The sequence below is a fragment of the Diplotaxodon limnothrissa genome, linkage group LG19, assembly GCF_057381915.1.
Source record: "Diplotaxodon limnothrissa isolate DT_005_m linkage group LG19, D_limnothrissa_male_GT1.1, whole genome shotgun sequence".
Taxonomy (NCBI): domain Eukaryota; kingdom Metazoa; phylum Chordata; class Actinopteri; order Cichliformes; family Cichlidae; genus Diplotaxodon; species Diplotaxodon limnothrissa.
In genome coordinates, this window is record NC_140614.1 from 21,263,362 (window position 1) to 21,290,034 (window position 26,673).

Sequence of the window (26,673 nt, forward strand, 5' to 3'; positions counted from 1 at the left end):
AGCGAATTGCCCTTGACTTGTAATGCGTTTTCTTTTCACCTGACTGACTGCGATTCCCGTACTTGTAAAGATTTTAAGATGTCCAGACAACAAAGAGGGACAGCCTCGTGCTGGTGTTCCTTTTTACATGGTTACCAGACTTCTTGTTAGTCTGTGTAGTAAGAAACGGTCATAAGATGTTTACTAAGAGAACGTCGCCACAGTAGGCGGTGACATGCGTGTTACCTTGGACTCCCCCGGTTCCCCCTATTCATGCGTGGAATCTCATTGTTGTTGGGGGCATCATTCAAGCTGGTGTTTTTTAGGGCTTGAGGGAGGGCCGCAGTTCTTTAGTTTTCAAGGGGCTGGAGTAAGAGAGGGGTACTACATTTTCTGGTGTCAGACTGTGGTGAATAGCTCCCAGAAGATTCACAGAGTGTCAGAGAAGGAGCCAAAAGGTAGTGGAGTGGCTGAGCTACCAGAAAGCAGAGGGAAGATGGCATCTGCCAGTTTGGTTTTTGTCTGGCTACTGCTCACCATGAGGATGGTTACCTCGGCAGTCTATCTGGAGTCTGAGGCGGAGGGTGAGCACACGTTTCACAGCTCACAAATCTGGGGATGAACAAAAAACAAACTGATTATTGATTAGCATGTTTTGTTTTGTTTTACTGGCTGCAATAATTGTAAAAAGGTTCTAACTCAAGAGAGGAGGATTTAGTCCAAGTCCAGTGAAAGCTGGAGTATAACTGGTGCCTCCTTTGGCAAAAGCTGTATGCCTTGACATTAAATGCAGTGACGGGTTTCAACCACATTCAGGTCTTGACTCTCTGAAAATGATTGAGGCTAATTTTTAAGAAAAATATATAGAAAATGACCTGTATATACATACATAATGCTCAAAAGTACTGAGTCATAGTATAACTTTCAACAAAAGAGGAAAATAATCATTCTAAAGCTAATATTTGGATATTGTTGGTTTGGTTGATTTACTTATTGGTGGCTACACTGTTGGTCCGCTACATGTGCTGACTGGTTAAATAGTAATATACCTGTTTATAGGTGCCGAGTGTAAAATGTGACTGATAAAATAACTTTGTTTTTTTTACTGTTAGAACTTAATGAAACTGTCATTTGCACCAACGACCGTATGGAGCTTGTTATTCCAAGCGCTTTTTTTCTCAACAAAGTTCCTCCTGTTTACGTAAGTCATCACTGACCAGTCATTAATAATGCCAAAGAGCACTGTGTCATTTTGAGTAATTATTACATATTTGTCTCTATTTGCTTTGTGTCTTCTCTTTTAAGGCTTGGGATTTGCATTTAAATGATCCGGAGTGCCGTGGTGATGTAGTCGGAGAGGACTATGTTTTCAGCATTAAGACAAATCTGTCAGATTGCGGCACTATAATGGTATGATCCATCTTTGATTTGCCTTAAAAAAATAGAGGATTGCTCCTTCAGGTGATCTTTTAAGAGTGAACTCAGATATTAAATTCAGGTAAATCTGATAAGAAGACAAGTTACTCTTTACTACCTCCATTAATGTTAAGAGGATTCTCTTCATAATGAATTAAAGGGTCTACAGGTGCTGCAGGAATATCTTCAGATCCATGATCCATCACCTTCTTTCTACTGTGTTGTGAATGTGGACTATGAGGCTCTGTGTTCAGATTTTGTATGGAAATTAGCTCATAGCAAGTATAATAGATGGACAGAGAAAGGCACACACGCTGAACCCAGAGAGACGGGAAGGAAGAGAAAAGAAGGGGAGGAGTGGCATTTCTTCAAGAAAGACGGACAGAGCTGTTCTTTTTGCCTATAACAGGACAGGGCCTCATTTAAAGCATCAATGGGACTCTGAATGGCCTTGTATTTCTTATTTATCAGCATTCACGTGGGCAATGAGGCTCACGGTTATTTTAATCCAGCTGCTCTACACTGAAAGTCAGCCACTGCTTAACACATAAGTGTCCTTTAAATCCTTGGAATGCTTTAAAAATTTTCTTGTAAACCACCTAAAAGGTTAACACGGCTTTCAGCAGTTCTCTCAGTACTCAATTTCTGCGATTTACAAGGTTTTTGCACAGAAGCTGAGGAAAGTAAGTATGCTCTGAAGGAAAAAGGGCTGTTGCTAAAGGAGAAGAATGTCACAGCTGTCAGTCATGCTTTCACCTTGACCGTAGCACCTTTTACACCCTGCCATCAGAGACGCCACGTTTACAGTTTCCTCGCTGACATTTCTGGATGTATAAGACTCAGAGCCTTCGTGATAAGTGCACGTAGCAGTGGGGGGTTATGTCAGTGGTCCTCTCATTGAGGCTGCCCCGGGGGAGCGATTGAGTGTTTACCAAGAAGTAGTAAAAAATGTTGAACTGTTAGAGGTAAAGACAGTTTGTCCTGCTTTGTAACCATGGTCACCACCCTGCATCTCAACAGGGACCTGCAGAAACTTCACACACCAGCTTTTCACCTGTTCCCATTTTATGGTTTATTTTAAAAGGATGGTGACAGCTGAATAAGAGTATTTAATCCCAGTGACTACTCAACCTAACTTTAACTTAATCTCTGTATTATTATAGGTTGTTTACATTACAGTATAAAGCACCTTGATCTAACTGTTATGTGATTTGGCACCTTATGAATGAAACTGAATTGAATTAAAAAATGAATGTGGTGATGCTAGCAAATCCACTTTGCCAGTATTCATATGTACCACAGTAGAGTTTATGTATTGTTAAATGTTAAGTTGGACTGGTACTTATATAGCACCTTTCTACTCAGTTGAACACTTAAGGCACTTTCTAATACAAGTCTCTTTCACTCAGTTACACAAACATCCACACAGTGCTTTTATCTATGCCTAAGTGCTTTCTAACATTCACACACACTTGCACCCTGATGAATATGGTGGCATGGTGGCAACTCAGGGTTCAGTATCTTTCCCAAGGATACTTTAACATGCAGACTAAAGGCCGCCCAACCTGCATTATGTTAGACTTGTGTGTATATGTCTTTTATGATGTCGCAATCCAGACATTAGTTAGACAAAGGCATCAAACTTAACTAAACTTCTAAACTTTCATAAAAGACATTCTCTTAAGATCTCCACTATTTAATCAGCCCATCACTTAATTTCTATTCCAGGTTTCTGCAGTTGTTCTTACCTAAAACAGCATTATTGATTCCTATTTCTATAAAAATCTAAAAAGTAACGGTAAAGTAAACAAGCTACATTTCCCCTCACTGACCATCACACATGCTATGTTCTCTCCATAGGCCTCAGATGACACACACATGGTGTTCATAAACACCATACACAACAACTACTCAGATATTATCACAAGAAACTACATCAACATAACATTTGCGTGCCGCTACCCCATCAACTACATGGTCCAACAGCCCAACGGAGAAAACATGATCAGAGTGGACATCAGGTAAATGTTTTCTTCTTTTCTGACTTTTCTCCAACTGGAGAATGATTTGTTCTCAACATTTGGCCTATTTTAATAAACCCATTGCCTCTGTAGACCTATCACTCTGAACACTGAGGATGGGAATTTCTCAGTGTCAATGCTGCTGTACAAAGACGAAGCCTTTGAGGACAGGTGGACCACTGTGCCATCGCTGACTCTGGAGGATAACATCTTTGTAAAAGTTTTCATGGTAAATCGCAGTGAAATGTCAGTTTAGTATATTTTTCACCTCCAAATAGTAAAGATGTAGTTCTCACCTTAACAAGCTGTATTATATATTTGCAAATTGGAATGATGCACAAAAGCAATATGTTGTATTTGCATTTGATTGGCAGGATAAGTATATCTGTTAATATCTAACAGGGATTATATATACTTGGCTCTGACTGTTAAGCATTCAAAGTGTTGTTAATATTCACAGCTATTTTTGAGTTAGTTTGGGTGTGCTCTTACACAAGGTTAAGCAATATGTTTTGTGGGTAGTTTTCCAACCAGTGCTGGAAATCTAACACTCCACCCATGACTAGACAGTCATTTGAGTCCTCTTTCGTGCTGTTATAATCTCTTGGTACACCTGTTGTTTACTTACTATGAGTCATCATTTTGTTGTGCGTTATGGAAAACTGTTTGTCCTGTTTAAGGAATTAATTGACCGTTGCCGAACTCTGTCTGTGTCACAGATACCTTCTCATCTGCAGCTGCGTATGGAGAGATGTTGGGCTACGCCGACCAGTGATCCATACAGCAATATTCAGTACACCTTCATCGCAGACAGGTCTGCCTCTGGACTGTTTAAACTGAATGCAGATGAAAATGCATGATTGCCATGTTTACACCACATACTTTGAAGGTGTGGAAGCTTGTTTATGGCGTTCTCCGTGGCTGTGTTGTTTCACCACATTAGCAAACAGTTCCACCTCCTCCTATGGGTGCACTGTTGAAATCTGAAATAAGAGAGTTTGTTGCATAGAGAGCTGTCCAGACAACAAATCTCACAGGCTGGTCATGTGACTCCTGGCTGAGAGGCCACATGCATTTCACTTCAACAGCTGTGCATGCCCTTGACAACCAGGCAGTATTTGGTACTGTTGGCAACAGCAGAGTTATGAAATGCACCAAGATTTCTCAGAGCTAAAGAGATGAAGAGATGAAAGCACTCAAACACTTCTGTGTTGTATCACCTCAAGTTATGTTTGCATTTTTTTTTTTTATTAGCTGTTTCTCCTTTTGTTATATTTAAAGTGCAGCATCGTGTTTCATTGCTATCAGCAGGCCTCTTAGACTTGTCTCCTTCCCTCTAGCTGTCCAGTGTTGACCAACGACCAGACTCTGAGCGTGCTGAAGAACGGTCAGGGCCCAGAGGCCACGTTCAGGATACAAATGTTTAAGTTTGTCGGCAGCTCTTATACCAACGTCTTCCTTCACTGCAACGTCCAGATCTGCCACAGTGGTCCTGGTCTGTGTCAGCCTGTGAGTGACCTCATGCTGCACCCATTCCTCAAACTGATAGTCAGGAGCCAGTTCAGACAAGTAGCCTGCTATATGTCACCAATATAGACCCGTCAGCCTAGGAGTGGTTTTCAGCCATATGAGCTGCCATCATTTTAAATATACAGTGCTTATGACTGTATATTTGACTGCTTATGTTGGTTTTTAAATTTCACATTTCACTCGTGTATTTGCCAAACAGAACTGTTCCAGTGAAGATGGATTACTGAGAACACGGAGAGAAATACCACTGTCTCATACAGTGTCTTACGGACCCATAAGACGACTATTAAACCACAGTGAAAATCCCAGTCTAGGTATGTTTAATTCAGTCTTTGCAGTTAATATAGTTTAACTTCATAGTTTAAAGATTCCAGACACTGTAAGCAGTTCATAAGCATGCAGACCCACCTGTGTGTAGATGCAGGAGGAGTCCCAGCTGTGGAGACCTTTGTCCTTGGAGGACTGCTGCTTGTCTTGCTGCTGGTAACAGGAGTCTTTGGGAGGTTGTGGCTTCGCTCCAGACATTTCTACCCAGCACGGGAAGCACAGCTTACCCTGTCCAACATTCATCACATCTCAGAAGTGGCCTCATGAATTGTAGGGACTTTATAGAATTAGTAAATGGACACAGGAAAACATACGTACACGCGTTTTTATAATAATGTTATATGTTTTGTGTATTATGCTCATTAGAAAAAAATTTTGTTTGATTTGTAAAAAGCTGTGGGTAATAAACATTTCTCTTAAACACATTCCTGATATTAAGATACTTGTGCTTTATGTCATTATTTTTATTTTGTGCTACTTAATTCAACTGCTGTATACCATTTGTATTTTCACTGAAGTAAATTCTTTCTTGCATGTGTGGCTTTTACTCAAAAAGCAACTGTAGTGCCTTTTCAATTGAATATGATCCAGAGCAACAAAACAAAAAACATGCCCGAACGTTTAATGTTTTACTTTTTAATGTTATATGACACACAAATATGCTGCTCAGTTTTGGGTCACATGGTTTTAGTTTTAACACGTGACCCAAATAGCAGATGTAAATAAAACAATGTTCTTAAATTAATCATGTTTAATCGTGTTTCACGTTTAATGAAAATGGATGTGAATTTGCTGTTAATGCTTCCTGGATATGACATGAACAGTAATCAGACTTTTTTTTTTTTTTTTTCCTTTTTATTTTCACAAATAGTACATAATTACATAACATAATACAGTGTACAATTCAAAACCAAAAAACAAACAAACAGACAAACAAACATAAAACAAACAAACTGATAACTAAACACATAAAAAAAAAACAAAAAAAAAAAACAGCTCAGTTCCATTACAGTTTAAACACTCAAGAGAATCCTTGTAACATAATATTAGAAACATCAGGTTCCACATAGTTCAAGTATGGTTCCCACACCTTAAAGAATTGATCTGTTTTCGAATGCAATATACATGTAAGATATTCCAGTGGCACTAAATCCAACACTACTCTTTTCCAACCTTTAATAGTTGGTACTTTTTCATAAATCCATTGGAGTAGTATATTCTTCCTTGCCGCATAGGTGAGAACACAGTACAATCTCATATTATTCTTGGATATTAATCGCCGGCTGGGGAGGCCCAGTATGAGAGACAGAGGGTCCATCTCCAATTCACAACCGAAAATCTTCTCCATTTCAAATAGCACATTAGACCAATAATCTTGCAATTTCAAACATGACCAGAAGCTGTGAGTTAGGGTACCAATTACTGTCTTACATTTAAGGCACATGGGTGAAAGGGTAGGATTATATTGATGTCTGCGAAACATAGATATGTGCATTCTATGTATAATTTTTAACTGTATTGCTTTGGTACGATTACAAACTGATATTGATTTGGCGTAACTCCAGACATCTTCCCACTCCTCATCATCAATTACTATACCTAATTCCTTTTCCCATTTGCCTTTAAGCCTCTGTGACGTCCCTGAGAGTACAGAATATAAAGCCTTATAAAATATCTTCACAGGTACCTCTTTGTCTGTTAAAAATAATAATTTTTCAACAGGAGAGACTTCATGACTCTCACTAAAGTTAGTACTATGCAAAATATAATGCCTTATCTGTAAGTAACGGAAAAAGTCATGCTTGGGGAGAGAATATTTCTCAACCATTTGGTCAAATGGCATAACTACATTATCGGAGAATAAGTCCCTCAGTCTCTGAATTCCTTTGTTCTTCCATTCCTTAAAACCTATATCAAACATCCCCGGTTGAAAGTCAAGATTATTCACAATAGGAGTAAACATAGATGTTAGCTTCAACCTTCCCTCAATTCGACATACTGACCGCCAGGCCTTAAGTGTATTAAGTGTGACTGGATTATCACAGCTCAATCTAATATCTTTAAAGTTCTTGAAAAACAATAGGTCCCTTAATGGATACTTTGAAAGAGAGGTTTCAATCCCCAACCAGATAGAGTGTGAATTATTTGTGACCCAGTCATGAATATAACTCATGTGAGTACTCAATTGATATGTTCTAATATTTGGTAAATCTAGACCTCCTACTGAACCTGGGAGCTGCAGTGTAGCCATCTTAAGTTTTGGTCTACGTTTGCTCCATATAAAAGAGCTTAGCCAACTATTCAGATCCTTCATCACTCTATTTGAAAATATAACCGGAATCATTTGGACAGGATATAACAATCGAGGTAAAATATTCATCTTAATCAAAGCTATACGTCCTAGCCAAGAAACAGGTAGGGAATTCCATCTCTCCAAATCTTGCTTTACCTTCTCGAACAGAGGGGAAAGACTTATTTATGATAGGATAAGTTATAATTTTACCCCAGTCTTTTTATCTTTATGCATAAAAATGTAATTAGTCTTTCTGAGTTTTTTAAGCATCCTCTGATTTTTTCTTGTATGCCTACATACAGTACCATGCAAAAGTCTAGAGCCACCACTCATTTCTTTATGTTTTTGCTGTGAAAATGGGAAATAGATTAAACTAATTATGAATCATGCACAAACACACATAGAAATGCAGCATATAAGTATTCTGTATGCAGTGTACCTCTCCTGCCCTCCTCCCACACATACTGATTTTGATTCACCACACTATCAGACTTGTTGCCACTGATTTTCAGTCAAGTTGTTGTGAAAGTTTGCAGCCTTTTATTCCAGTTTACCTCCATAAGAATGGTTTCTTCACAGCCACCCTTCCACTAGGACCATGTCTAATGATGATTTGGTGCATAGTAGAGTTAGATGCATCTCTCAGGTCTTTAATAAGCTTTTTCCTCTTTCTTAAAGCCATAACTTTCCGATTCTGTGCCAATTCTGTGCCAGCTGCAGACAGATTTTATACCTGACACTTCTTCTGTTGTCCTCCATTTGTCCAGTTTCCTTAAGTTTTTTTAAGGACACACCGCACACCATGCTGTCTAGATAGATATGAGCTATGATATGAGCTACGTTTTCAGTTAATGGCTCTTTGGGAATCACCTTGTTGGTTCAACAGTAGTATTTTATGCCCATTATATCATGTTGTCTTTGACTTTCTGTAGATTCAAAAAAGAAATTGGAACAAATTATGTGTTTTTGCCACAGGCTTCTAGTAACGAAGTGTGTCAGAACAATGGTTCACTCCTTGAGTTAAGTGCCTTGTCATGCTGGTATGATTCATAGGTCAGTGTTAAGTAGCTTAACAAAAATAAAAACATTCCTCTGAAAATTAGTGAAAAGGCAACAAATGTCCAAAGAAATACTTTGAAAGACCTTTAGAAAGCCAGAAGAACTATTGCTGGAGACCACTTAAAAAATGACAGGAAACTGTCTCCTTGGAAGGAAAATATTAATTAAGGGTAGCTAATTAATATTATCTCAGGAGTCTATTCCCATTAAATTTCCCAGACTGCATCATAAGCACCCTAATAGTGATTATAGATGTAAAACTGCCCTCGGGGGTTTTCCCACTCTGTTTATTTCAGTGCTCTCAGGTCTGCCTCCATAAACCTAAATATGACCGGGACACCGGCCGGTTTACGTGATGACGTAGTACTGCGCCGCAGTATCAGGATCAACATAACTCCGACTGACCCCGAGCAGCGAGGAAGCAGCTGCAGCCTGTTCAATTCATAAGAAGATTTAAAGACATTTAATACCGCGGGGTGTTTGTGTAGTCACAGTTTCCGTACTGCAGGCATCGACGGAGCTGTTAAAAGTTAGACAATATAAATAAAGCACACTCGGAGAGCCCAGCGACTCGGGTAAGTTGTTTGTAGAAGCTGTGAGCTAGCTAACTAATTAGGCTAACAAAGTGTAGCCGCTAACGCTAACCGGCTAGTCATGTTGTTGATGTTCTTTTGTTTACTTATTAAGATTTTTAAAGTTTTGTGACTTAGCTTGTCATTCTTTAACTTTATACATTGACACGTAAATGCATACTTGCCAAGCTGCAATTGGATGTTGTTAACATGTAATCTGTTGATGGATTGATGTGTTAGGAGTTGTTGCTGTGTTTTTGTTTGTGTTTTTAGCCAGTTGTGCTTGCGTAATTTAGACAGCGGTCGCCGGCCAAGGCATTAAAGACTTGAATAATAGCTCTTCTTTGTTGCACTGCATTGTTAGGGCTTGCAGCATTGTTGTGGGTCTTTAATATGATTGTTGTCCTCTTAGCTTGCGTTCATTATCCCACAAATCCCCTACACAAGCAGCATGACCAAATAAGCCCGGCGTTATAATTCAGAAGTATTTTGGTGGCTGTGTTGCACCCGGTTGGCAGGTTGAATTGTTCGCTGTTCTTGTTTTACTTGTTACCAGAATTCCTTGAAAAACTAAGGGCAAGTTACAGGGCCTAAAGGTCCTGGTGTGACCATGAAACCTAAGATGGGTGTTGTGAAATGTTACTGAATAGCGTAAAGGTTTACAGTGCATGTGGAGGGAATCGGTGACAGGGCTTTTTGAAGGCACGTGTGCTATTAAATGGTTGCATAGATGGTATAATGTAACCCTAGACATGTTTTGTTCCAGTTAAACCTAAAAACAGGGGTGTTACCATGACGTGTGAGATTTCTCAACAAAATAAATCTATTTATCATTTTGTTTCAGGGTTGGACACCTTCTCCAGCTATCATTAGGGGAAAAAATGGAGACTCTACACCCCCACTGCCTTAAATGCATCAATAGAAGATGCATGGTGAGACCAGAGACAGGTGTTTCCTGTGACCTCATTGGCTGTCCTCTTGTCTGTGGGGCAGTTTTTCACTCGTGCAAACTAGAGGAACATCGTCTGCTGTGTCCCTATGAACGCCTCCCTTGCCTCAACAGTGGGTTTGGCTGCCCTTTCACTATTGCAAGGGTCAGGATGGCACAACACCTTGAGACGTGTCCTGCAAGTATAGTATGTTGTACTATGGAGTGGAACCGCTGGCCTGTCAGCTATGCTGATCGCAAGTCCTATGAAAACTTGAGCAAAGACTTCGATGAGGTGGAGCAGTTAGACATGGCTTTGGCTCTGCAGGATCAAAGGATGCTGTTAGAGTCCCTTAAGGTCACGACCACTGTGTCGAAGAATGGAGATAAAGAATTAGATGAAAGTGATAAAATGGCCACAGCATCAAGTTTACCAGAGACAGTGTTAGGTAATGCAACAGTGGAAATGGAGGAAGAGCCCTTTAATGAGCTGTACAGGGCTTCAGTGGAGACGAGGAGAAATTTAGCTGCTGCCTTGGACATCCTCACTAATTCCAAGGACATTAATGTAATTGTTGGAAACTTAAATGGTGAAAAGACTGATAAGAGTGGAGCACTCCATAATGGAGAAAATGGTGATAGCCATGGTATTTATGTTGCTGAAGGCGGGAAGAATGTAGATATGCAAGAAAGTGACTCTGATTCAGAGTGCGAGCTGGGAGCGGTGGGCGGAGTGGAGAGCGCTGCTATAGACGATGGAGAAGAAGATGGTATCAACTGGGTTGAAGAAAATGATTTTGTTGAGTTGCTTTTTGATGAGAAGGAAGACGACATTGATGAACCGATAAATGATTCCAACCTTGTCTGGCCAGAGATGCCTCAGAATTACATGCCTGTTGTAGCACTGGAACCTCCTGTGCCTCAACAAGAACCACTTGCACCTCCAATGCCATTCCTACTGTCTGATCATGTGAGAAATAACTTCTTGCAACACTTACCCACTGAACTCAGGTACAGGTGCCTGGAGCGTAAGCTACAGAATGTAGAAGTGCTTAGAGGAATAAGTATGTTTACATTTAATGGACGTCGGGCCCTGCTGTCAGATCCTTATTTGTTTCGAGCGAAGATGGAGGACAAGGCAGTTGACACATCTGACCTGGAGGTAGCAGATGACCCCATGGGCCTCCATGGCATTGACCTTATCACTGCAGCTTTGCTTTTTTGCCTTGGCGATTCTCCAGGAGGCAGAGGAATCTCAGACAGCAGGTTTGTTGATGGCTACCACATTGATTTTGGTACGCAAACATTCTCCTTCCCTTCTGCCATTCTTGCAACCAACACCATGGTGGGGGATATTGCTTCAGCTTCAGCCTGCGATCACGCCAGTCCACAGCTTTCCAACCCCAGCCCCTTCCACACTCTCAGACTGGACCTAGTGCTTGAATGTGTGGCCCGATACCAAACCAAACAGCGCTCCATGTTCACATTTGTGTGTGGGCAGCTGTTCCGACGAGATGAATTCTCATCTCATTTCAAAAATGTTCATGGAGATATTCATGCTGGACTCAATGGCTGGATGGAGCAGCGCTGCCCCTTGGCCTACTACGGCTGCACCTACTCCCAAAGACGATTTTGTCCATCTGTTCAGGGCTTCCGGATCATCCACGACAGGCACCTGGGTTCTTTCGGGGTGCAGCCTGGTTTGCCGTTGAAAACTGGGGACACGCGCCTAAGAAAGAACTGCCAGTTTAGCTCTCAGTGTGACCAGTTCAGCAGTCTTCCATTTGAAGTTTTGCAGCACATAGCAAGTTTTCTGGACAGCTTTAGCTTGTGCCAGCTCTCCAGAGTGTCCCGCATCATGAGAGATGTGTGTGCCAGCCTGCTGCAGATGCGTGGCATGGTTGTTCTGCTGTGGGAGAAGAAACGGCGTGCTGATGGGTCTCCCTCATGGCAGATCACAAACAAGGTTTGTCCACTTGCACACTCTTTAAAGACAGCTGAGAGCAAATTTCACTTGTCTGTCTTGTGCTCAGCACATGAAAATAAACAAATTTTCCTATTTCTGTTCAGGTGTGGCGATTCAGCACAGCCTTTGGTACAGTGAACGAGTGGAAATTTGCAAACATCGCCAGCATGGCTGATCACCTCAAGAAATGCAAATTTAACACAATTTCTCGTAGGGAGGAGGCGATCCCTCTGCCATGCATGTGTTTCACCAGAGAGCTCACAAAGGAAGGGAGGTGTTTACGTTCAGTTCTCAAACCAGTAGCATAAACAGTGAGGTCATCCTTCAGACTCCTCTGGGTCCTATAGAACTCAAATGCACATTTTTCCTCCAGTGTTTACAGACATTACGACTCTTCCGGCCTCAGAAAGACAACTCCTGGTTGAACTTTACCTGTGGTTCTCTGCTACACAGTGGAAACAGTCTTCAATCCCTCAAATAAGACAAAGCCAGTAGTGAGCTGGCATATACTTCAGCTGAGGCTGACCTGCTGCAGTCACACATCAGGACTATAAAAAAGCAAATTGAAGTTCTAGTGTTGTATCTTCCTCTCTGATATTAATCCTGGTGTACTGAAGTTGTATCTTTACCTACTCTGACACTGTGTAAATATCGAATGTTTTTGGTGTAGAATTTTTAAACAATTTTTATATCAAAAAGTCAGTACCGTGCTTCATTGGTAAGAGTAGAGCCTTAACTTGAGATACACTTGATTTTTCTCGCCATGAGGTCGTTCAGAACATCTGTGAGATTTCTCCACTGCTTCACGCTAGAACAGTTACTGCTACCTAGAACGCTTTGACATCTTCTTTAGATACCTACAGTGACCATGTGTGTACTGCTTAGAACTCAGATTTCACAGCGTTAATTCTACATTTTCACATTGACCAAACGTCTGTGCTCCACTTTACAGGATTATTGAACTGCACCAGCATGAGCATGCTCACACCTTTTTTTTTTTTTTTTGGCATGTTTTAGCAGTCACAACAGTGGTCCACCCTCAACTTTTTTTCACACTTCTGACTAAGAGGCGGCTTTGTTAGTCAGGGTACAGAGACATGAAGCAACACTATTTACCAGTTGAGTGTCAGTACTATTTTTTTTTTCCTGTTTGTTTTTTAAGCCACGGTTGGCTTGTGGGTTTGTTTGTTTTTTACCAGCTATTTTGACAAGTAACCAGCAATTATTTAGAGGTTCTTTTCTTCAAAAATCTAAATGTAGCGAAGTCAAATAATGAATGTACCTGGTGAATCATCAGTGACTGGTTAGCAGGAAGCGTGGTTTCCTTCCCCTCAGTGTCAGACCTCAACAAATCCTGCAGGCCAGGTTCTAGGAAAAATAACGGGCACACACTTCCCTCCTTTAATAAGCACCATTAACTATGATCATATTCACTATTTATCATGGTTTTCAAGTTGTTTTTTTCTTTTTGGCACTACATGTCCGCTATTTTCACGTATTGTTGGTGTCTCAGGGTCGTATCATGAAGCTTCATCTCACCGTAGTGTATTTGAGAAAATTGCTGAAAATGCCACGACAGCTGGTCAGCTGCTTTATTATTACAGGATCCGTGGGGAACTGTTTCAGTATTATAGTGGTGTGAGTTGCAGTGCTGAAATAACATGGTTTTCATGTTTATCAGTAAGGTTTTGTTTGGTTTTTTTAAACTTATAAATCTTCGTGATTGGGCTTGTTGAACAATTTATTTATTTATTTTTGTCTGAATTAAGAAATTTGATGTAACAAAACTTGTAGTTCCCATATATAGAAAGAAATCTTCAAAAACTTTTTGAAACTGGTTTAAAATGACAGACATGTCATTAGTTAGTGATGAAATATGGGTATGGTGTGTGTTTCTTTTTCTTTTGGATGTAGGAAAGCCCAAGCTGTGTCAAAACTAAACTGTCTTTTTCAGTTTGTGTGATTTCTTTTTTTTCTTCGTTTTTTTTGTACTGGTACATTTATTATTATTTTTTTTTGTTTTAAGAAATGCAAGTCTGCCTCTGTTAGGTCTGGATTTGAATTACTGATTTGCACATGACGGCATGTACTGTAAAATTTAAATCCTAAATTTGACAGGTCTTTGTTGAAGCAGCAAGAATGCTACTCCTTCCTGTTCTGCATGTAATCAGTCCAGTTACAGGCTAATTTATACAGTTTGTTTCTCAGGCACCACGCATTAATATTAGTACATTTTATGTCCTTTCTTATATTATAGAAAGAGAGACAGAAAGAATGAAATCAACAAAACCTGATGAGATGCACTAACTCTTTGGCGTTAAAGTTGTCCGAGTGAGTTGAATGAGGAACTGAGCATGCAAATCAGGCTTTTATTCTGTGGATGTTCATGCATGTAAGAGGTCTCCAGATCACTTTTTGTTTTGCAGTCTTTGCACCTGGAGTGTATCAGTATTTTGGGTTAAATTATCACTGCTGATGGGGTTTTTTTTTTCTTTTGTTTTGTTTGTTTTGTTTTGTTTTTTTCACCACAGTATGCCAACTTCATTTGTTTGACTTTTGGTCCATTTTAATAAAGAGACTCTTGAGTTCTTAAATGTTTCGACTTTTAATCTTTTTCAGTATCTATCAGAGGTATGTCTGTATATTTAGATCAGGTGTACACTAACAGATGTTCTCTTCAGACCCACTTAGTCTACATATGATTGGTTCAAAAGCCATTTCAAACTGTACTCTAATATCTTTGTGTTTTATTCCTTCGTTTTGACCCATTGCAAAGGCAGAAGAATATAAATAGGACACATTGTCTTCTTTTAGTGCCAGCAAAGTCTTGAGAGATTTAATACAGTGTCTGTGAAACTGGGAAAACAATAATACAGCATTTGTGAAATAATATTTCCCTCACCGCTAGATGGCACCACATAAACAGACCTTCACCATCAGGGTTTTTTTTTTTTTTTTTTTTTCTTTTATTAGTAATATAAACATACAAACAAAATGCACCATATATTACAGATTCAGAGAATAAACATTTCTTACATATTAGCAACTTTCATATATAGTGAAAATAAAATATAAAGATGGGGTCACATAAATTAACAGATTATTAACTCACTAAATCAAAATCTTCTACAAAGGAAACAAAAAAAGCAGCCTTTTTCTTTTTAACTAAAGTCAAAGATTTAACCAACAGGTTTAGGTCGTTTTTCCAGTGAGCCAGTGTTGGTTTAATCTTAAAAAAGCGACATTTATGTATAAAATACTTACACAAGATTAATAACACATTAACACCATAATTAGCTTTCTTTTCTTTCAAAAACACTCCAAACATTATCATATTTAAGGTAAATGGGGTAATTTGAATCCCACTGGAATAAAGCCAGGTATGAAAATCCAACCAAAATATTTGTATAAAATTGCACAAAAAGAATAGATGGTCCAAATCCTCCTCTTCTGTTTCACAAAATACACAATTACCCGTTTCTATTTTGAATCTATCACTAAGGAGTCTATTTGTCGGGTAAATTTTATTCAAGATTTTAAATTGGACTTCTTTCCCTTTAGGAGGGATAGGGAAGGTGATATAATCAGTTCTTATTTTTTCAATTTCTTCCCTTTGGAAATCTTTTAATATGTAATTACGTCTAAGTAAATTTGGAGAATAAAGACTCCTTAATGAAGATCTAAGAAACTTATTGTTGCATTTAACATCACAAAATCGAATACCATCTATATATAATTGCCTTAACTTGGGGGAGATGTCAGAATATATTATATCATTTACAACTATGTTTTTAAGTGACAATGGAATGGATTTTATAACCCGATTAAATTTACTTTTAGAACATTGGATATTAAACTTTTGGCAAAAATCTTGATGTCCTAGAACATGTCCTTCCTCATCTACAAAATGGGCAATTGCCCAAACACCTTTTGATAACCAATCTTGAATAAAAATAGATTTTCTGTTCATCAGTATATATCTATTGTTCCAAATTGGGCTATTATGTGGAGTGAAATTATGTTTAAATAACATTTTCCAATAAAGAAGGACCTGTTTATGGAATTCAGAGAGTTTAGCAGGTAGCTTAGTAATTTCAAAGTCACACTTTAGGAGAAAGTCGATACCCCCTAGTGTGTTAATTCACCATCAGGGGTGCGAAACCGTCCACACAGGAAATATAAATAGGCCTCTTGGTACATAACATCTTCCACTGCGATGATGAGCCAGGATGTGATTTAGCTGTTGGTCCCCGGTTGGTGGGTTTTGATTCAAGATAAGAATGAAGAGAAAATAAAGTATAAAAGTCCTCATCATTGACTTCGTTTCAAATATTTGAATAAAAGCGTCACTGAAGAATGGCAATGATGAAAGCTTCTTCACGTGCATGTTACTTTGCAATTACGTCTCCTTTTGTTACAGCATTTGTAAATCTGTTAGAAAGCATCAACTACTGCTTTTTAGGGGCTTTTGAATATTTAAATATTAATATCTGCTACTGTACTGCCGTTTTGTTTACATTTGGACCACACTGTGTAATCAAATACCGGTTAAGTCTCAAATCTATAGTGAGGCAGTGAGGCGTGCCCCTTGTAATTATCCAAAATCTCTCTTAGTTTCTTAGCTGAACCAGAGTACATGCGTGGTAAGAAAAAAACAGACAAAGCAATGGCAAACAATGGCTTCGCAACAGGAATCTCAAAGGAAGGTGACAATTATTACTGTGGGAGCTTAAGCGCAGAAAGGCTGACCATGAAGAGTAAAGTCGTCCTGAAGTGCATAAGACTGCACGCATTTCCTCCAAACATCGGTTAAAACTTCCGTTTTTACCAGGAGTGGGGTTCGAACCCACGAGGACTATTGTCCATTGGATCTTAAGTCCAACGCCTTAACCACTCGGCCATCCTGGTGAGTGCACGTGCACAATCAGCGCATGGCTCACATCAGATAAAGCCGTGTGACTCCAGCACGCACAGCTACCAGAGGCGTGACGCCACAGTTCAAATAAACGCGCTCTTGTCGGTAAATGCCCCCAGTAGAAACCGCACAGCACTGCTGAGGAAGTGCAATCATTGCAGCCCTGAAACTCATTTCAACACAGAGCAGAGGCAGTTAAGTCTGAAAACTCCCACAGGTACACAGCAGTCTGAGTCACAACACCCTCAGTTTACCAGCTGATGACTGGGATTCCCCCAGTGAGGGATGGGCTGGCCCAGAGGCACGGGGAAATAAGGGTTTTTAAATTTTACTACCATCACAAAGGGCAGTGAGATAGGCCTCCTGTGCAAACAGAAAGTCCTCTGACCTGTTTAGTTTGCCATTCTGTTCTGTTTCTCCTGTAACATTACCTGTGCAAACACCGCATTAAGTCAGGCAAACTGCCCTGTTAAAGAGATTTCACTGGCTTTGGTGACGTTGGTTGTCTGGCAGTGATAAACAAAATCATTGACTTTCTAAAGTGGAGCTGAATAACAGATATTTGTGTGTTTGTGTTTTTTTATGTGAAGCAACACGTGGAGGAAAAGCACAGCCTTGGCTTGTAGCTGGTGATGATATACATGGGGGTGGCTAACATATAGTTGCACAATCCTCACAAATCTAACTTGCCTCCCCAGCTAACCACAATTGCTGGTTGAGCTGTGATCAGTGTTTCTACACACTTGTGAAGCAATGGTTGCAATAAGAAACACGTCTATAGCAAGTACCGGTTCCAAGCTTAGCTGTAGATGCACATTCAAGTTGTCCAAATATAGCCACTCCAAGGCATTTATTTATAAATAAAATCATACTTTATGGGCTTAAATATTGCAGACTGTACAAAGCTAAAAGCTAAACAAAGCTGCAAGTCACATGAAATAATAATTTCGATGTTTTTACAGCAGTCATGTATGCATAAGCTGTTCTCAGTAGCAATCAGGAAATGTAACTACCATCATCGCACTGTATATATTTGCATATGTGCATGTGGTTTGAATCACTCTGACTAGTTGGTATCAACTCAATAAAGAAAATGATACCAGAATGTGATATCTGGACACATCTAGAGCAGCAAAAAGCTTTCATGTGGAAACATTTGCAGAGAAAGCGGATTTGAATCAAATGTTCTGGTAGGGGGCGGGAACTGGTGGCGCCTCATTTACAGCATGGGAAACAACAACAAAACAGCTTCTTGCATGGATTGCTTTTCTTGTATTTCACAGCCTGCTTGATCTGCGCTGAAGCTTTGGCTACATAGTCCTCTGTTGCCCCTACATTTGCTTCTATGTTGTCCAGCATGCAGCCCTGCTGCTCCACCAGCATCGCCATCTGGAAAAAAAGGTCATGAATGTCCCTAATGCGGCCCTCCAGCTCCAGCAGCTCCTTGTGCCTGTTCTCAATCTCGTTGAGAGCAGATCTGGCAGTCCTCCCTTCCAGCAGGAGATTATCCGAGAAGACGTTCCACTTGCCCGTCTCAGTCATCTCGTCTATCTGCTCCCTGGTTACCTCCTTGCCCATGATCTCTGCTTGCCTCTGGATGCGGGTTTTGCAATTCTCCCTTTGCGCCATTTCAGCCTCATTGTATTCAGACATGGCACTGTGGAAGGCGCTGGTCAAAGACACATACTGCGAGCGCACCATGCGAGCCAAAGCTGATGTAACTCCGTGGACTTCCTCCAGCTCCTTGCTCAGCTTCCCCATTTTTTCCAGCTTTTTATAAATGGACTCCCCTCTGGCCTTGATGTCTCGTCCCAGTGCGTTGGAGTCCCGCTTGATGCTGCTGATCCTCCTGACTGATGTGAGGAACCTGGTGTTCTGCTTCCCCAGACGTTTCACATCCATTCTGAGCAACTGGATCTCCTTCCTCATCGCTTGGGCATCCTTGTAGATGCCATCCATCATGTCCTCACCCTCAAACACAATGGCGTGTTGCTCGAGAGGCTCCTCATCCTCACCGGCGAGTCTCTCGTTCTCTGTGGGCTTGTACTCCTGCTCTGCAGGCGTGAAGGCCTGCAGCTCAGTCAGTCGGTCCTTCATCTTACCTGCAAGAGTCATAGACATTTATTCACCTCGCTAATGGAATTGTGGGAAACGCACTCTTTACTCTGTGGTGAAGAACTAGATAAAAAACTAATATCAAAAATTCTAATGGCACAACTTTATTTTGCTGGCTTTGCTCCTCTTCATCTTATTTCCTGTCACATGTATACTGTTCATATTAAACATAGCAGAAGTTTCAAATAGTGAGGTCAGCACATGCAAGAAAACAACCAGGCTTTGGACTGTTGTTTCTACTTTCAGCTCTATATGATGTCACTTTTTACATTTACTTTTTACATATATCCTTAACATAGTCATCTCAGGCACACAGCTCTCTGGCCTTGAGCACAGAAGCCCCACCCATCTGTATTCAAGCCCTTTGTTTTCAGCTAATCAGAAGAAAATTGGAGTAAAGGTCGGTGGCCATAAAGAGAGAGGACTTACAATGACTTATTTGACACGTTAACTTAAATGTTTGAGATTATTCTGAAATGTGAATCATGCAAAGCTACACAAGTTAAGTTACAGTTTTTTTTAATGTGTGGAAAACCTCCGGTCCCTTACAGAATGAAACTGGATATTGGATAGCAAATAAGATGGGTCATGTTCTTTGGTCATTTCCTTTCAATGTTGCACTGAAACCTCCTGTTAACAGAGAGAAGGAGGGGCTGGTATCACACTGAGTTCTTCTTTTGATATGTTATTATTAACATTAAGGAATAAATGTTAAGTCTCACTTTTAGATAACGATAACAGCTTTTGATGTACAATCCAAGGTGGCTGTAGGTCAGTGAAAAGTCCTCAAAAGCAAACTGGTGAGTTACTTCCTCAGCTGTATCACTCTCATCATCATGAGATAGAAGTTATTTTAAAAGTTCCTGTCCTTCAGGAAGCGGTTATTTCCTGCTAAACCAATCCATTCCTGAGGTGCACTGTGATGTAGATAATGTTAAAAATCCTCACTAAAGTGAAAAAACCACATCAGAGAAGCGCAAAGCATCCTCTCCCGTGATAAGGTGAGATCGGGAGGAAACAGAATAGCTCGAAAGCAATCTTTTGATACAGAAATCGACCTGTATGATACAATACACCTATGTATCGATTGCTGAGCCTATATCTATATAGAGAGTACAACAGAAGGCGCAAACAGCCTACCTTTTTGTGTCCTCCACCGATACTAGAGAATCAAAGTCCCAAAAGCAGAAGGGGCGAGTACGGAAAGACTCATTTCCTCTTTTTTGTCTCGGTTATAAATGCAAATTTCAACATGTACCAGAGTCAACTTGGTATTTTTGAAGGAGGTCTTGCATCACGTCCTATACATTACAAGTGACACGCTGACATTACACTGCCCATATACCCTGCAGCGGGTATTAATGCGGAAGATAACGCCTTTTCCCCTTTACACATTTCACTGCTTCTCGGGTTTGATTCCAGGAAGGAGGTGTAGGTCAGTCACAGTCATTATATATGGTGGTTTTTATGTCAAATCCTGCGCATTTGGAATTTGCGCAATAAAGGTTTTGTGTTGTAAAAACCTTTTAGATTCACGAGTCGACCACGAATCTCAGTCATTTTCATTTTAGTTTAAATTCTTCGCTGTGAAGATAGAAAAGAATACAAGAAGCACGAAAAAAGAAATTCATCTTATTATACTAACATAAAAACGCGATTAGAAGTTCAACACTAACCTTGAAAACGGAAGGAAAGCCTCGACATAAAACACGTTTAGTGTTCAGGAACAAGTGTTTGACACAAGTGGAAAGTGCAACCCCAATATTTTTACATGTGGTTTTAATGATCAGGTCTAAAAATATACAACGAGTATTAAAATTTACATTTCTGAGAGAAAGGGGAAGGGGGGAGGGGGGCGTTACAACACTGGGAGTCTTGTAACCTGTAATAAGCAATTTTCTTTGGTAGTTGGGCAAGGAAAAGCCTTCATAATTGCTTTATATGTAGGAACAGAAAAAGTGCTATGGCCATTTGCTCCATTTAGTCAGCTGCAACAGTCCTGTGTTGAAAAAGTGAAAATGTATCAGAGTATTTAAAAAGCTGAAGTTCTCGCAATGTCAAATTACAGATGATAAAGATCAAGCTGAAATGAAGAAGCGATAGTTACACAAGGGTTTTTTTTAATTATTATTTTACTTAAGGGGGACAAGTCACACAGACTTAGTATAGGCTGATATCCAGACTGCTGACACTGTCCTTTGGCTGGTATCATACAGTTACAGGAGCAAAGGCTTTATCAACATTTGAACAGAAATCATTAATTGTTACAGTCATACCAGCCTGTTAATGGCTAAACTTTTATACTTCCATCAATAAAGGCCGCATTACAACTTCACATAAAATCACATAAAGTCTAAATATACCTAAAATAACAATCTAAAATCACCTAACTTAAGTATTTAAGGTTAAATATTAACAGTTCTATGAGTCTTTACATTAGCAATTGCCCTTTGCTTTTACAGATAAATGCCTTAAATAAATATTTTACTATAGATCTATTTTTAAGCACCTATACAATTCAGGCTTGCAGGAAGTGGGACTCTTCCCAGAGAAACGGAGAGTAAGCCAATTGGTGGGTCTTGTTTTATGATGACCAGCGCAACTTGGCTTCATCACCATCAGTGTTCAAACCTTTCTATTAGTGGCACCATCTACTGTGCTCCCATCTGTGGGTGTATCCTGGAAGCCAGTGCGATTCATTAAAAGTTTCACCATATTTCAGAATCAATAAAAGCTTCATAAGACCTAATTGTGATAACATGGAAAGCAGGCGCAAAACAGCTTCTTGAAGGGGTTGTTTTTATCAGATTTAATGGCATTATCCAAATAGACCCTGCTTTCCAGAATGATCACACCAACATTTTGAACATTTTTCTGGATATTTTCCACTCCTGTTCCCTGCTCCTCCATGAGGACAGCCACATCTAGGAACAGTTCCTGGATCCCCGCGATTCTCTTCTCCAGCTCCTGCAACTCACGGTGCCGGCTCTCTATCTGCATTAGTGCAGACCGGGTAGATTTCCCTTGTATCTGGATGCTGAACACAGTCAATTCTTCACCCTCCATCATCTCCTCCAGCTCCTCCATGCTAACCTCCTTACCCACTATCTCCATCTGTCTCTGGATCTGCTTTTTACAGGCTTCCCTGTGGTTCATCTCTGTGTCATTGTAGCTGAACATCACCTCCCGCAGAGCGTTGCTCAGGCAGTGGTACTGTGTTCGAGCAATGCGCACTGTGGGGTCCAAACTGCCGCGTTGGACCTCCAGTTCACCTCTGAGGTTATTTAGCATATGCAGCCTCTGCAACACAGCTTCACCTCTGCGTTTAATATCTGCCCCAATTGCGTTGGAGTCCCGTTTTATCACAATGGAGTCTGAAGTCTTATTCAAAGCCTGATAGTTTACGTCCTTCAGATCTCTGATGTCATTTTGGATCTGCTGGATTTCCAGACGTATCAGCTGGGCCTCCTTCAGGACATCATCCAGCTCATTATCTCCAGCTGTTGCTTCATGATCTGATAGGTTATCTAGCTGCACTGTACTAAAACCCTCCGTGTCAGTCTGTACCTGATGCAGGTGTCCCAGTCTGTCTCTCATGGCTGGAAGGAAACAGAAAAAAGGTAGATTTACTCATCTGGGAGAAAAGGTTCATCCGTGACTTGAAAAAAAAGCATCACATCCAATATATTTAGTGTTTAGCAACTTTTAGAGGCAATGAGCAACCTTATTCTTCATTTGTAGTCATGTTTGAGGCCAGTCTTCAGCTTCTAAGGGAGGTATTTGGCTCTTTGGCTGCTAAAGTTGAAATTAAACTATGTTGAACAGCTAGGTGTGTGTCTGTGTGTGTGAGCAGACTGCTTTTTCAGAAAAAAGCAGTCTGCAGCAGTTCAAAATGATGACGATGGGAGAAGTGAGTGTCTTAAAGTGAAAAAAAACCCCTCAGCGTTATGAAGCTGAGGAGATTATTATCATCTGTGGGTTCGTGAGTACGTGCAGTGCGTTGTGTAAATTAAAATAAATAAACAGTAAGCTTTGCAGCTGCTTTTAGTTTTTATTTTTCCAAAGTAAATGAATAAAAACATTTCAAATTGAAATTAAAAGAAATATTTACTCCTCAAACTTGGTTTAATTGATTACAACTAAACATCTTACTGCTGAACCGACCGCCACCGCCTGACCTTTTTACCCTGAATTGGCTGTAACATCCCTGCTGAAGACATAAATGCTTCCTGTTTTACAAGCTAAAACAGAAAAACATCAAGAGAAAGCTGTTTCCCAGCTAATGACTGTAAAGCTTTTATTCTGTTAAGCTCATCTTACAAAATAAAACACAAAGGTCTTGTAATCAGTGCATAGCACTGTGGCACATTTTCTACATCTCCAGTATCGAGTAATCTTAGATGAATTCTCCTGATCCACTAGGACGTGTAGTCTGTCAAAGACTTGCCAAACAAGTTCTCAAACAGAGAAGCTGTTGGATTTTTTCTTTGTTGCAATACTTTGAATTAAAGTGTTTTAAGCTTTGGTGACGGTTTAGCTCCCAAGCAGATCAGGTAAACATGAGCCTCAAGGCTGAATGCAGCAGCCCAGGTTTGATTTGGACTTGAGGAACTTTAACACTCTCATTTCCTACTTTCCTGAAAAGCCCCACCCCCCAAAAACAAAAATAATAATATTAAAATTATTTTAAGCTTAACTCAACAAAAACAACAGAAGAAAAGCAAATCATGTTACTGATCACCATCATACAAAGCAGACATGAACTCAGTCACAAGGAAGTCTGGTTGGATTTAAATGATTTTTACAATAGATAATACAAATTTTACATTATTGAAACATATAATCTATTATTCTGAGCACTGAAAAAGCCTTATTGGGATGTGAATACTTTCTGTAAACATTAACAGTGTAAAGTACATGGACATAGCTGTATGATTTTGCCAGTACTGGCCCTTTTCTTTAAATCAGTAGTAAATCACGCATCATATGATTCATCAAGACAAATTCGCCCTTTCTATCAGATGCAGTATAAACTCACTAACAGTTTAATGTCTTGTATCATGATGCTGTGCTGACAACATTTGCACTAAAAAGGTCCCCTGAGCAAACCTAAAGAATATAAAACCTATGAAGCTATGATTATAGAATTATTATATCTTACTTGTATTGTTCTTAGTTAGCCGTAGATGAGTTTCAGATACTTCCTTGTCCTCTGTAGTTAAAGGCGATCATGAAAATGGGAGTTCAGTCCAGTTAGTAGAGCGACGGCTGCTTTAAGAGCAAGTGATTTTTTAAAACTGTTAACCATCGTCTCTGATAGACCTGCTTATGAGGAAAGGTTTTTAAAAACAAAACTTTCTGCATTCCTCTCGTGTCACGTGGAGACGTGAGGTGACGTACAGTAGGACAAAGCCATGCTTGTTAACGATTTAACATAAAGATGAAACACTCGTGCTTACATTTCACCTCTGTTATCATCACCTTTACCGCACTGCTTTTTAAAAAAAAAAAAATAGCGTTCTCGGGTGTTGTTTTCTATCAACAGAAATGGCAATGAAGGGGGTAAATGGCTGTGCTGAGGCCTTGACAAAGCACATATAAGATAACATCAGGGATAGAGGTCACTGACTTTGGACACACGACATGTTAAAAAAAATAAAGAGGAAGTATTTGAGATAGCTTATCTTCCAGAGGGGTGGGACCAAAATGTTCTTATATGATAAAAACTCAAGTCTAAAAAAAAAGAAAAAGAAGAAGACATGAAACACTGCCTTCTTTAGTTAATACTTCTACATCCTTTCCTGTTTCATGAAACACAATCTAAGTGTGAAGCCACCAACCATCAAGTGATTTTCAGTCATGCAGCCAGAAAAAGAAACTCAAGCTGAATAGATCATTCGGTGCATAGGCTGCATGTGCATGAGCAGTAATTTCCATCGGCCTACTGAGTTTCTGAGTCACTGGGATTGTTTCTCACGGGGGATTTTTTTTGAAGGCCAACGTGTGCCCTATAGCTGTATAAGCATAACTGACACTTTACTCTTAAGACAAAAGCATAAATGAAACCATGTGAAGTTAAAAATTCCCCACTAAACCACAACCAGCAGTAGTGTTCTCTTTCACCGTTTCTGTTTTTAGCACATTTCTCACTCGCCTTCTTAAGACCTGGTGTCATGGGCTAATGGAGAGAGGACACAAATGTAGTACATAAAGAGAAACTGGGTATTGACTAAAAAAGGAATAAAAGAAAGCTAAACAAAGGGCAAAAAGATTACCCTAACACAGCACAGGAAGGACAATTAAAGAAAGATAAGGAGAAAGAGGAAGACTGGACTATATATAGACTGTGGACTAAATGGGGAATAACAGACAGAAGAGGAAAAAGACACAAGTGAAACACAATCACAACATCCTTTACTTCACAAAGGGGGAAGGAAAATTAAAAAGCAAACTGTTAAATTTAAGCAGAAGACAGCTGATACTAGACACTAAACATGATAACACAGAAGGTGGAAGAATATGGAGGGGAAACATAGACAAGGGAAACACTGTGGGAACTAAAAACCCCAAAAGAAGAACTTCCAAAAACCACACAGGAAACAGAACTCAAATAAAAAAAAAAGAAGCTAAAGCTCAACATCATTAGAAGAAGACGCCAAAACAGGATTCCAGAATTAAACCTTCACACAAAATCCTAGAAAATCCTTAAAGACTAAGAAACCTGGTTCATTTTTTGTGGTCGATGACAAGAAGCAAATTCTAACACATGCATTTGTTGGTCAATTGTCTGTTCAAATCACAACAAAGCAAAAGACCAAAGGATCGACCCCTAGATGGCAACAAAAATAAATTGTTCAGTCAGAACATCTCAAATTAGAACCTGAACTTTGTTTTTATAGTTTAACTGTCACCTACAACTTTGAGCAACGGAAATATTGACCACTTTATTTCATGTATCTCTATACAAGAGTGAAAGGGAAGTTTTACAAGATGCTAGTGAGACCTGCTGTGATGTATGGTTTGTGACGGTGGCACCAACAAAAAGACAGAAGGTGGAGCTGGAGCTGGAGGTGGCAGAGCTGAAGACAGACCAGGATGGACAGGATTAGAAAGGAGTGCATCAGAGGGATGGCTCAGCAAACAGAGTTAGAGAGGCATGCAGCATCTATCTGGGTGGTGCAGAGAGCTATTTTCAATATACCAGATCAAATGTTTTTTACTTGACAAAAAATTCACAGTCAATAAGTGTAAAATGATCTGATATTTCATGAAGAGCCAAGAAGGTAAAAAAAAATAACACATAAAAAAACAAGTAAAACAAAGATTATACACAACTTTAATGAAAAAGCCCCAGAATGCTTGGGATTCAGTGGTTCTACTAGTGGTTTTGCTGACATGGCTATGCTCAGTTTGTCCAGTTAGAGGGAAGGGATGATCTGTTAAGCACTACCTCTTCTGCTCACTCACTTCAATCTTCTTCTTCTATCCAGCTTGCTGTGCCTTCTTTCTGCCACACCCTCACGGGAAGCAGAGCTTTCAGCTGCTCTGCTCC

At 39.8% G+C, this 26,673-nt stretch overlaps 4 protein-coding genes and 1 non-coding gene across 5 annotated transcripts; 2 read left to right on the plus strand and 3 right to left on the minus strand.

The window, feature by feature from the left end:
- Nucleotides 1–475: 475 nt before the first annotated feature.
- On the plus strand, nt 476–5,540 carry LOC146612144 (pancreatic secretory granule membrane major glycoprotein GP2). Its single transcript, XM_085343521.1, has 9 exons — nt 476–563; nt 1,092–1,180; nt 1,285–1,389; nt 3,256–3,416; nt 3,510–3,645; nt 4,136–4,230; nt 4,757–4,925; nt 5,146–5,260; nt 5,365–5,540. Exons 1-9 carry the CDS (start codon nt 476–478, stop codon nt 5,538–5,540), a joined length of 1,134 nt encoding a protein of 377 aa, XP_085199647.1.
- Nucleotides 5,541–9,035: 3,495 nt separating this feature from the next.
- Nucleotides 9,036–13,748, plus strand: fbxo30a (F-box protein 30a). The gene is made up of 3 exons (XM_085342755.1): nt 9,036–9,200; nt 10,042–12,091; nt 12,196–13,748. The coding sequence occupies exons 2-3, from the start codon at nt 10,079–10,081 to the stop codon at nt 12,397–12,399; spliced, it is 2,217 nt and encodes a 738-aa protein (XP_085198881.1). The 5' UTR covers nt 9,036–9,200; nt 10,042–10,078; the 3' UTR covers nt 12,400–13,748.
- Nucleotides 13,749–16,916: 3,168 nt separating this feature from the next.
- trnal-uaa (transfer RNA leucine (anticodon UAA)) lies at nt 16,917–16,999 on the minus strand. The gene has a single exon. It is a non-coding gene; the product is annotated as a tRNA-Leu (tRNA).
- A 1,222-nt stretch (nt 17,000–18,221) lies between these two features.
- Nucleotides 18,222–20,310, minus strand: stx11a (syntaxin 11a). Its single transcript, XM_085343167.1, has 2 exons — nt 20,262–20,310; nt 18,222–19,108 (listed from the first exon to the last, which is right to left on the minus strand). Exon 2 carries the CDS (start codon nt 19,101–19,103, stop codon nt 18,222–18,224), a length of 882 nt encoding a protein of 293 aa, XP_085199293.1. The 5' UTR covers nt 19,104–19,108; nt 20,262–20,310.
- A 1,556-nt stretch (nt 20,311–21,866) lies between these two features.
- LOC146612148 (syntaxin-11-like) lies at nt 21,867–22,718 on the minus strand. The gene has a single exon (XM_085343340.1). The coding sequence runs from the start codon at nt 22,716–22,718 to the stop codon at nt 21,867–21,869; it is 852 nt and encodes a 283-aa protein (XP_085199466.1).
- Nucleotides 22,719–26,673: the final 3,955 nt, after the last annotated feature.

Excerpts from the sequence above, each read along its gene's own strand:
- LOC146612148 (XM_085343340.1), bottom strand. The coding sequence starts at position 22,718 with ATGAGAGACAGACTGGGACACCTGCATCAGGTACAGACTGACACGGAG.
- stx11a (XM_085343167.1), bottom strand. The coding sequence starts at position 19,103 with ATGAAGGACCGACTGACTGAGCTGCAGGCCTTCACGCCTGCAGAGCAG.
- LOC146612144 (XM_085343521.1), top strand. The coding sequence starts at position 476 with ATGGCATCTGCCAGTTTGGTTTTTGTCTGGCTACTGCTCACCATGAGG. Across the intron at positions 1,181-1,284 it reads ACAAAGTTCCTCCTGTTTAC|GCTTGGGATTTGCATTTAAA; the intron begins GTAAGTCATCAC and ends TTCTCTTTTAAG. Across the intron at positions 5,261-5,364 it reads CAGTGAAAATCCCAGTCTAG|ATGCAGGAGGAGTCCCAGCT; the intron begins GTATGTTTAATT and ends ACCTGTGTGTAG.
- fbxo30a (XM_085342755.1), top strand. The coding sequence starts at position 10,079 with ATGGAGACTCTACACCCCCACTGCCTTAAATGCATCAATAGAAGATGC. Across the intron at positions 12,092-12,195 it reads CATGGCAGATCACAAACAAG|GTGTGGCGATTCAGCACAGC; the intron begins GTTTGTCCACTT and ends ATTTCTGTTCAG.